This window comes from Lampetra fluviatilis, chromosome 34, assembly GCF_964198595.1.
Source record: "Lampetra fluviatilis chromosome 34, kcLamFluv1.1, whole genome shotgun sequence".
Classification (NCBI taxonomy): Eukaryota; Metazoa; Chordata; class Hyperoartia; order Petromyzontiformes; family Petromyzontidae; genus Lampetra; species Lampetra fluviatilis.
This window is the reverse complement of record NC_136308.1, coordinates 10,542,042-10,553,042: the sequence shown is the minus strand read 5'-3', so window position 1 is coordinate 10,553,042 and position 11,001 is coordinate 10,542,042. Positions and strand designations below refer to the sequence as shown.

Below are 11,001 nucleotides of genomic sequence, written 5' to 3'. Positions count from 1 at the left end.
ATAAGCGCCTGGAGAACCAGACCACACGGCTGCGTCTGCCAACTCCAAAAGACTGGCTCGTTTGTGTTATTTCATCTTTACAGTATTTATTTGTAAAAAACTAAAACGGCATAATTTTTTTCCCAAAGGTCTACACTGGCGTGTTTGCGTATCAGATTTCTAGTGGGAGTGCATACACGTGTCAGTGTACGCAATGCCAAGTGTGTATTGTCTGGCTGTGTGAATGCACGTTGAACTGTACAGGATAAGCAGGAGTGTGTGTACGCGAGTCAAGGGGCATAATATGGGGTGCACGGGTAGTGTGTGTGTGCGCAAACGTATGTCGGTGTGAACGTGCAGGTGTATCTTGGGATGTGAATGTGTGCACGTGAAAGTGTGTTGGGGTGTGCATGTGTGTATGTGTGCATGCATGTACATGTATTGCCGTGTGAGTGGGTACATGCATGTAGGCAGCAGTGGTGCAGTGGTTAGTTCACTGCGCTGCAAACCCATTGACCTGAGTTTGATTCCCAGCCACAGCTAACTTCAGTGGTTTCCAACCCTATCTAGGGAGTCTTCAGCTTTGAAAGACTGTAAACATTAGCACTGGGAAGACAAAGACAGCCAGGCATGGTTCCGACGACACCACCGCCTAACGCACCCATGCTGTCCTTAATTGATGTTGGCCAACAGCCTTTCCCCCAAAAGTCTGCATGGCTGCAGTGGGCATCGTTCTATGCGGTGAGCACAGCAGCATCAACATGATTTCCCGGTTTTCTTTGCTTCCTCGGATTTGTAGCTCTTGAACTTGGGCAGGTCGGCACTGAACAGCACCTGTGAGTGGTCCGCACAGATGGGAACATGAATGATCTCTGGGTCTGCTTTGGCAGCAGGGCAGTTCCACAAGTTAGGCAACCTCTTGTCAAAATAAATAAGTATAACCAGTAAAAACAAAGTTTTTCACTATACATCCTTTATATGCGTGGCGGCTAGAGTCCTCTCGTCCTCTGGCTTGAGATGGCCACCTATGGGTCAGATGATTGCATTGCACCATTAAGCAATTGGTAATTAAATATAATATTTTTGTCCTAAAAAGTGTAACATTTTGGGAAAAAAATATCACGAACATTAATTGTTACGCACAACGAGTCTGTGTGGAAAATGTCAGCTCGATTGGATCACGGGAAGTGGGTTAAAAAACGACCGAAAGATTTGCACGGTCCTAAGCAAGCAAGCGAACTTAATATAAAGGATTTAAAAATATATTCGCCTGTGGAGGACGCGGGGATCGATCCCGCGACCTTTGGCATGGGAAGCGAGGGCGCTACCAACTGCGCTACTCCGCCAGGGCCTGTGGAGGTGTCACGCTCTGGGCTCCTACACTGTGACGTTCAGCCAAAGCCATGAATGAGTTCTATTTGAATAAATGTAAAATATATTTTTTTTTGCCTAAAAAGTGTACAATTTTTGAAAAAATTCACGAACATTAATTGTCTCGCACAACGAGTCTGTGTGCAAAATGTCAGCTCGATTGGATCACGGGAAGTGGGTTAAAACGCGACCGAAAGATTTGCACGGTCGTAAGCAAGCAAGCAAGCACGCAAGCACGCAAGCACGCAAGCAAGCGAACTTAATATAAAGGATTTAAAAATGAATCCGATTCATACATACAGGAGTCATTTGGAAGGTAATTATCTGTGGTGTTCGAAAACATGGCTCGTACAGAATAAGTCAATCTTTTGTTAAGTACAGAAAACTGCACTATCACCATCCCAGCAGAGATGAACAAGCCAGTTCATCAGAGTACATATGCCACCAAGGGATTATGAGCATTTCTGAAAAATGTACTAATTACTTCTGCCTGAATTTACACACTATGCCCAGGTGAAGAAAGCTTCTTGCTGAATATACGAATTATTAGCCCATAATTTTTAAAGTGTCATAAAAGTATGTCCGGCATCATGGAGCTGGCCCAGCGGTAAACGAGGGCTCCTATCTGCACCAGTGTTGCCAACTGTGTTCGTGTGGAAAGTCGCCCCAACAAACCTCAACGTTTGCTAGATATTAGTAGACAAGTTCTAGAAAGATCGCTCGTCACTTTCGCAAGATTTAGTTGTTTGGGAAACCCGATAACAGTGTCACTGTATTTGGACAAAATTGCTCAGTCGCAACACAGATCTGCATCAGAATCAGAAGTGTATTATCCAAGTAAATAAACGATTGAGTTACACAGTTCTTTTTCAAAGGTGACTCGGCCAGCAGACAAAACATGGCAGCAAGCGTTTCAAATCAATGATTAAACATGATCACAAAAATAAAGTTAATTATAATATTTATAATGTTTAAGAGTACAGAGATGGCAGAGTGGAGATCCCCAGAGAAGACACGAGTTGGTTCCAAAACGTTGGAGCAGCTACAGGAAACGCTTTTGAACCAAGTTGGGTACGAAATCTAGGAATCGTGAGCAATTGGGCACACGTCGCAGATTGTTTGGACTTTGGAATGGTATTAACGAATCTGATCAATAAAGTTCAGATCTTTGGGCAATTTCCTTATCAATTAATATTGCCCAATGACAGCTTCTTTGTGCTTCTAGGGATATTAGCGCATCATCCATAGAATAGAGGTCAGTGCTGTGTCCGGCACGGGGCATCCACTACAAACAGTAACGCGGTATGTGATCGACCACATTGGCCCTTGGCACTCACCGACTGCGCCCAGCCGGCATACGGCCCCCACAGCTCACGGAAGAAGTCCGCTAAATGCACACGGGCACAAACACGGGGCAGACACATTCACCTTGACACTTGATACCAAAAAGAGCACCACTGCACTATGCGGACAGTATTATTTGTATTGTTAACAAAAACGATCACAGTGAACGATGTAGTTTTGGTCAATAAATGGAATAGAACTATGACTAAAAGTTGAATCGATGTCAAGAATGAGAATGTTATATAGTGGTGTCGGCCACAATATGCAGAGGAGTTAAACCGAACTCTACATACAACTATACACAACTCCCCTCTTATTTTTCGATTTAAAGCTTTCGTGACTGCAGGGATTCATCTTCTTGGTTCTTTCGGTAAAGTCACGTAGAAGGGAAATAATAAAATAATAAAAATAAAACATAATCAAATTAAATTCTCACGATGTTTCGGCCACAATGCAAGCAGCCGTCCTCAGGTGAAGGACAGGGTTGTCGGAAAGACAGCGTCCGAATGAATGAATGTTCATTTGGACGCTGTCTTTCCCACAGCCCTGTTCGAAACGTCGTGAGAATTTTATTATGTTTTATTATTATTTTATTATTTCCCTTCTACATGACTTTACCGAAAGAACCAAGAAGATGAATCCCCTCTTATTGTATTTTGATAAATTCAGTCGGCTGACAACTTTATATTCAAAAACCTGTTTAGCAACGGGTGAAACTATGAGTAATATTGGCCAATGAAAACTAGCACCGACTCCTGTGTCCTCCAGTTCTCCCACAAACTAAACTACACAAACTCTCTCTTGAAGCCCTCTCGCAGAGAGAAGACCTTGACGTTGCCATTTAGTTCCTGAACATATTGGCCTGTGATGAACAATTATGGAACTAACAATGACGGTGGCTGACATCCCCTGGGGTGGTCAGTTGGTTACATTGCACACATTTATTGCTATGGCAGCCCAAGTCTACAGAACCACAATGCACTTCTTCAGGAAATGCTGATGGATAGATGTATGTATATTGAACATCTTTCGCACCGTACGTAGCCAACCGTGCTAATCGGAGGTGCGGAGGAAGGACAACAAATTGCACACAAAAAGCAGTTCTAAAGAAATGTTTTCAATCTAGATGATTTAAAAGTGCATAACTCCAGTGGCTTCCTAATGTCCGAAGGGAGAGAGTTACAGGCGGATGCAGAGGTGCATCTGAAGCCGCGTGATGCGGTGACTGTCTTTGTTCAATGGTTAGCCAAAAGCCGCTGTGGGGATGACCGGAGTTTGCATGATGGTTTATGATCCTTGACAAGATCAGCAAGATTTTGTGGTTTATTTATGGCAAGCAATTTGTGTATAATGAGTGCGACCTTATAATGTTTTCGTTCGGCAAGCGGAAGCCAATGCAGCTCAGCGAGCACTGGATGGACATGGTCGGATCTTGAATAAAGGCTGTGTGCTTTATACACATGTCCGTGTGTTAAGTATCCCTTGGGCTGCTTGTTTTTGTCCGTGAACAGCTGATATCCATGCGAGTGTGTGTGGGCGCATACGTACGCGTATTTGTGTATACACATCTGTCGGTGTGAGTCTGCGTGCATCTGCGTGCGTGCGTGCGTGCTACTCACCCACTGCAAAGTAGGTCTTGTCAGTCAGGCTCTTGCGCCCACTGCCCAGCGTGGTGTGGTAGTCTCGCTGTGCGATCTGCCACACGTGCGTGTCCACTGGTACGGCATGCGGTTTGTCCAGCGACATGAGGCACACGCAGTCAGCCACCTGCAATTGACAACTATTGGCAACGGTCCGGGAACATCGATTTAAAAGGCAAAACATTTCCAGGGAAAGGGGGGCAGTGACTTGGCTCACAGGATTTTGGGGGGCCACCTGCCTGGGCTTGAGTACAAATTCTACCTTTGAGCCAAAGTGAAACCTTTCCTCCTCTCTCTGCTTTTCTACAGTTTTAGCGTTTAACGCACCACCTGTTTATTAAGAGTAAACGTTAAAGGTGGTCCCTGTCGCCAACGATTAAATACGACAAATTGACGTGCAGATGTGGATACCAGTCATCACTGTATTATGCCACGAAGTTATGGCAGGCACTTAATGGAATATTACATTTTACTAGATTGTGATGTTCTGAATGTTTGCATGATCTAAACTGATTATTGCTTGTAACATTATGAAATTACAAACAACTTAGAAACATCGTGCACATGCATGAATTCTGTAATGTTTTCCAACATGTGCTTATCTTCAGAAGCATTCAACTAGCAGTACGGAAGACGATGTAGTAGCTGTAAGGGTAAACATATATACATATTTGTAAATTGTCTCCAAGCTTTGGGCACCCCTTTGATCACCTATATCAATTTCTCAATAGCAATACAACTATACACAAAGGTTTTGTTCATATTGGATCATCTTTAGGAGAGTAACCTTTCTCTCCCCAGTCCACCGTATATGAACAGACAGAGCTAATGCATTAATGCTTTCAAACGATCATCATCGCCGCCGCCACCGCCACCACACCGACCTTGGCCCCTACGCCGGGCAGTTGCACGAGCTGCGCCCGGGCTTCGGCGAGCGGCGCGGTGCGGAGCGACGTCAGCCAGGGGGCGCCACCCCTCTGCAGTACGGCGCGAGCGCTCTTGGCCACGAAGCCGGCGCGGTAGCCGAATCCCAGCTCACGCAGCTGCTCCTCCACACCGTCCCCTGCGTAGACACGGAGAGTCGGGTGATTAAAGGATAAATGGAACAAGATATTGCGAGGTGGCCAGGTGGCTCTGAACCCACTGAAACCCTCAGTACGAATCCGGGTTTCGGCCGCCCGTGATTAAACCCGGTTCTCAAGTGTACCGAGTCGGTGGTCTTCGCCCAGTCACCGGTAATTGCACCAAAAGCCCACGATATTAAATTTGGTTCTGGAATGCAGCATTACTTTGATGTGGCAGAGTGGAAAAGTGCTGCCCTCTGCTGTATGGAAATTGGGTCACGAAATTCTTTCAGCTCTGTGGTATCTGTGCCACCCTTCCAACCCATTACACCACATATTTGAGAGTTGACTGTATTAATACTAATATGATGAGGATGATGTTTATCATCATCATGATGCTGCTGTGACGACATGCCATGCACAAAACGCACCGGAGAGCGCCTGCAGAGAGGGGAAAGAGTGGTAGGCGACGCCATCCTGCGTGGACACGAGCTCGCCCAGCGAAGCACACAGCCGCTCCAGCATGACGGTGATGCGTGAGATGTGGTTGTTGGAGGTGCAGATGAAGGAGAAGAGACATTCCACGGGGTCCTGACGAAGCACCCGCACTCCTGCAGATACACGGGAGGGGATATTCCTGTCATCCGCGATTTTATCCAAGGTTAAAGAAGTCGCCTGGAAGTTGCGGAAAAATTCATGCAGAGATAGGCAGATACCCGTGCCGACACTGTAAAGTTATTTTCATGGACAGGCATTGACAGTAGAAGCCACCAATACCACCTCGATCACATCAACGCAGATGGAGCAGAGCATCTGTACGTGACGCGTGGAATCATGAGCTTGTAGGCGTCACCGAGAGCACGTGTGTGTACATGCGCACATTAGTGTGTGTGTGTGTGCGTGCATGCGAAGATGCGAGCGAGCATGCGCACCAGGAAAGTGTCCGGCGACACGAGCGAAGTGCGGATCGACGCGACTCCACTCTTCGTACAGCTGCTCCAGTGCCACTCCCAGCTGCAGGTAATCACGCAGCGCCGCTCCGCTCCCCTCCTCGTCACCACCGTCTTCCACCACATTGTTGCTACCGCCAATGATGTCGTCCGTGCCGTTTACATTGGGAGTTTTGCCACCGCCTCGCTTGGATTTGCGCTTGTTTGCGTGGCAGGGTTGGGACCCCGGGTCCTGCTCCTATGATGCAAAATTTAATGAGATTTTTAAAAATCTATGGTTTATTGGAAGCGAATTCTGATTCAGTGTTTACTCAACCACCAGAGATGGAGCGATGAAATAAGGTCGCACACAGGAAACTAGATGGATTGTTGCGTCAAAGGACCGAAATGGCGACAGGTTTGGGATGCCTCCATCCAGCAGTGGATATATCAGGGCTGATAGTGATGTTTTTACATGTACCCCTTCCCATGTTTTTGAAATTCAGAAATCAGTTTGCCTACATTCACCCTTTAAAGTGTTTTACAGCCAGGCCAGTGTCTACTGCAGGTCACTGTGGTTGAGATGACAAGTTAATGGCAGAAACCCACAGACTCGCATCGAGACCCAAAGACTCACACAGCAACCCACAGGCTTGCATAGAGACCCAGTGAGAAGCTGGAATTTGGTGGCAGTGGCTTCATAATCACCGCATTCTCCACCAGACGGGCACATGCAGCTTCTCAGAAATGGTCTGGTGGGCACCCAGCACTCGTGTTTCAATTCACCATTAGTCCACCTGCACGAGCTATCACCAAACACCGGAAAATCTGGGGTGGAATTGAAGCCTCCTCAACCTTGAGTCACAAAACATCACCATTGAACCATTGCATTCAAGTGTCATCTTAAATTTCATCAAGAAGGATGATGCCGTCGTGTAATGATTGGAACACTCAAATTTCAATTCAGAAGTCACCAGTTCAACCTCCCGGCAAGGCGGTTGAAACAATGGGCAAGTTTCTAAACATCGACCTCTGTCCATGAGTTTAAATGGGTACATCAAATAGTTTATCGGCCGATGGCGTGTGGTGGGGGCAAGGCCGTGATTATAATATATATTGGGGGGGACACATCCCCCCCAATATTCAAATATGCTCAAAATGTCCCCCCCAATATATTGCTATAAAATAGATTTCTGTTTATATGATTGTGGTTATGGTTGTACTTTATAAATCCCTAATCTCTGCCATTACATACAATGAAACAAGAAAATGTTAAAAAGAAAAAACAGAGCAATGTAATACAATAGACTATTAGACATTATTGTTAAAAATAAAGAAAAAGTCAATCCTTTGTGTTAGTGATTTTTAAAAATATTTTAGGCAGGAAATTCGTTTTCGAAATTAGATTTTTTTGGGGGGGGGACCCCCAGACCTGGAAAAATTGGTCCCCCCCCAATGTTGACTCCATGGCTACGGCCTTGGGTGGGGGTAAGCGTGGATACCCCCACCTCTTCCAGGATGAATGGCCAGTGCGGGGAAGAGTACAGCACAGGCGTACCTCGCATTATTGCACTTCGCTATAATTGCGCTCTTTTTTTAAATGTCGCATCTCAAGATAAATGTCGCATCTCATGATTCTCAACTTAGCAGGAGAATAAGAGTCGATGAATAATTACTTACAATCTGATTGGCTTATCATCATCTGAAACTCCCGCTTTTTTCATGTGAACTTAGCGAGTCAGTCGGCGTAATTTTAACTTTTTTATTTAGGCATACTGTAGCTGCATTGCGCGTTGAATATAGTGTAGTTTAAACGTGTTTTAAGGCTTGTATATGCATAGCCATGTGAAAAAACAGCATGTGACTCGCTTTATTGCCATTTTCGGTATATTGCGGTGCTCTGGTCCCTAAGGAGCCATGACACCGAGGTAGGCCTGTACCGAATGCCAAAATACCTCGAGAGGAGCTCCCTAAAGAGCTCTCTGTAGAGGAGGCCCTTCCACCAGCAGTGTCATCAGCAAAGCAAATTGCAGGGCTGCACTTTCACCACAGTGACACAACCAGCTCTTGTTGCGGCCACGACCCTTCTGTTAAAAGCCAAACAATTTTTTATTGTACCAGGTAAGGCCCACTGAGGTCTATAGCTCTTTTTCAGAAGCCACCTGGCCACAAATTTGGAGATTTATAGCAGCCAGATACTCTTAAGCGCGTGTTTCTAAATGTGGAGGGAACAAAACCGGGGTGGCCCAGAGAAAGAATTCACACGACCACAGGGAGAACATGCTCCATTACAAACATACAGCAGGGGTCAGGGTCGGGATCTCACCCACGACCTCCTGTATACCAGGCGAGGCAGTTAACATCTCCTAGCCACCGTGGCGCCCGCGGTTTTCTCACCGGGGCGAGCTTGCCAGTCGTCTTGCGCCTCTTGCCGCCGTGCTCTGTCTCCTCCACGTCGGTGGCGGGTTGCCCCGGGGGCAGCACGCGGTACAGGAGGAGGTCTCCCCGCTGGGACAGCTCGTAGAGGCGGCGTCCGAGCACGCAGCGCCAGAGACCACCCGACTCCTGCTGACGCCACCTGCAACAAATGCCATGACTCATGGGGTCACCACCGCCACCTCTTGCACTGCTGTGGGGTAGGGGGGGCGGCTGTATTCTGCACGGGACTTCTCTCTCTCTCTCCAGGGGTATCTTTGTTAAAGGGTTTCGGGGCCGTCCATAAATGACGTCACGCACCTAGGGGGGGGGGGTCAGACATTTGTGAGGATGTGTAACGAGGGGGGGGGTTGACAAATGTGACGTCACATCAAAATGCGACAACACATTCTATTTAATTAAATCGACTTTTTAATAAATGTTTTCTCATACAACATCAAGAGTGCAGCGCCACATTAAATATGCACTACAATGACAATAGTTTAAAGCGATTTGAAGCATGTTTCATTTTTGTGGGGGGGGGGGGGGGGGCAGAGCTTTGTGACGTCATATTTGAGGGGGGGTCTGACTTTTTGTGACGCCGTGTGACGAGAGGGGGGGGTCAAAATTCGTCCAAAATCGCGTGACGTCATTTATGGACGGCCCCTTCCCACACCAGAGGTGTCCCTATAAGTCGGGGTCCTCCTCTCCTAAGTAGCCATCTTCACGAGGGTGGCCTCCTCTCAAATATAATCACAGCTGCACTGTTAGCTGAGATTTCAAAAGCAATTGCGTTATGACCGCAGTTCACTGCAGGTCCATTTCAAGAAACGTGCCAACTCTTATCCATTGTAACTTCAATAGTGCTGTTTGTCGCTGGCTGCTTGGCGTTGTGGGCCTTTGTTCGACAATCGTGATAACAAGAAAACACCCCCCCCACATCTTTCACTCGGAGAGAGACCCCCTCCCGTGCAGTTCTTAGTCCATGAGCCCCCCAATCCAGGGGTTCATCCCCTCGCCCTCCTGAAGGTCCTCACCCTCCTGAAGGCCCTCACCCACCTGAAGGCCCTCACCCTCCTGAAGGCCCTCACCCACCTGAAGGCCCTCACCCACCTGAAGGCCCTCACCCTCCTGAAGGCCCTCACCCTCCTGAAGGCCCTCGCCCTCCTGAAGGCCCTCGCCCACCTGAAGGCCCCTCACCCTCCTGAAGGCCCTCACCCTCCTGAAGGCCCCTCACCCTCCTGAAGGCCCTCACCCTCCTGAAGGCCCTCACCCACCTGAAAGCCCTCACCCTCCTGAAGGCCCTCGCCCTCCTGAAGGCCCCTCACCCACCTGAAGGCTCTCGCCCTCCTGAAGGCCCCTCACCCACCTGAAGGCCCTCACCCTCCTGAAGGCCCTCACCCACCTGAAGGCCCTCACCCTCCTGAAGGCCCTCGCCAACCTGAAGGCCCTCACCCTCCTGAAGGCCCTCACCCTCCTGAAGGCCCTCACCCTCCTGAAGGCCCTCGCCCTCCTGAAGGCCCTCACCCTCCTGAAGGCCCTCACCCTCCTGAAGGCCCTCGCCCTCCTGAAGGCCCTCGCCCACCTGAAGGCCCCTCACCCTCCTGAAGGCCCTCACCCTCCTGAAGGCCCCTCACCCTCCTGAAGGCCCTCACCCTCCTGAAGGCCCTCACCCACCTGAAGGCCCTCGCCCTCCTGAAGGCCCTCGCCCACCTGAAAGCCCCTCACCCTCCTGAAGGCCCTTGCCCACCTGAAGGCCCTCACTCACCTGAAGGCTTGCCCGCACGCCAGGGTAATGTCCAGCCTCAGCTCCGCCTGGCGGCACGGGAGGGAGCGCCAGGCCCGCATCCCCATCGCGGCCCCCGACATGTGAGACAACCGAGACCCCCCCCGGCCACACGGACCCCACGAGACCCCCGGTCACACGGAACCTCCCTCGGGATGCGAGACAACCGAGACCCCCCCCCCGGCCACGCGGACCCCGAATTTGGCGCCGATGCCGCGCTCAGCGCAGCGAGGACGGACATGTTACGTAGGGAGAGAGAAGCTGAGAGTTAAATTTCGATTTAAAGCTTTCGTGACTGCAGGGATTCATCTTATTGGTTCTTTCGGGCAAGTCACGTAGAAGGGAAATAATAAAATAATAGAAATTAAACATTATAAAAATAAAACATAATAAAAAATAAAATATTTAATAGTTTTATTTTTTTATTATTATTTTTTATATTTTAGGCAGGAAATATCAGGAAATTTGTTTTC

At 48.4% G+C, this 11,001-nt stretch overlaps 1 protein-coding gene across 2 annotated transcripts; it reads right to left on the bottom strand.

Annotated features, from left to right (window-relative positions):
• Positions 1–89: 89 nt before the first annotated feature.
• On the bottom strand, positions 90–10,739 carry OGG1 (8-oxoguanine DNA glycosylase). 2 transcript variants are annotated; one of them, XM_078872498.1, is made up of 8 exons: positions 10,511–10,736; positions 8,725–8,905; positions 6,331–6,586; positions 5,830–6,009; positions 5,219–5,397; positions 4,314–4,461; positions 2,688–2,737; positions 90–813 (listed from the first exon to the last, which is right to left on the bottom strand). In XM_078872498.1, the coding sequence occupies exons 1-8, from the start codon at positions 10,609–10,611 to the stop codon at positions 736–738; spliced, it is 1,173 nt and encodes a 390-aa protein (XP_078728624.1). In that variant the 5' UTR covers positions 10,612–10,736; the 3' UTR covers positions 90–735. The 2 variants fall into 2 exon arrangements, with proteins under 2 accessions (XP_078728624.1, XP_078728623.1); XM_078872497.1 differs by lacking the exon at positions 90–813 and having other exon boundaries at positions 2,554–2,737; positions 10,511–10,739.
• Between the last annotated feature and the right edge of the window lie 262 nt (positions 10,740–11,001).

Excerpts from the sequence above, each read along its gene's own strand:
- OGG1 (XM_078872497.1), bottom strand. The coding sequence starts at position 10,611 with ATGTCGGGGGCCGCGATGGGGATGCGGGCCTGGCGCTCCCTCCCGTGC. Across the intron at positions 6,587-8,724 it reads CGACTGGCAAGCTCGCCCCG|GAGCAGGACCCGGGGTCCCA; the intron begins GTGAGAAAACCG and ends TTTGCATCATAG. Across the intron at positions 2,738-4,313 it reads CAAGACCTACTTTGCAGTGG|CGGACTTCTTCCGTGAGCTG; the intron begins GTGAGTAGCACG and ends GTGTGCATTTAG.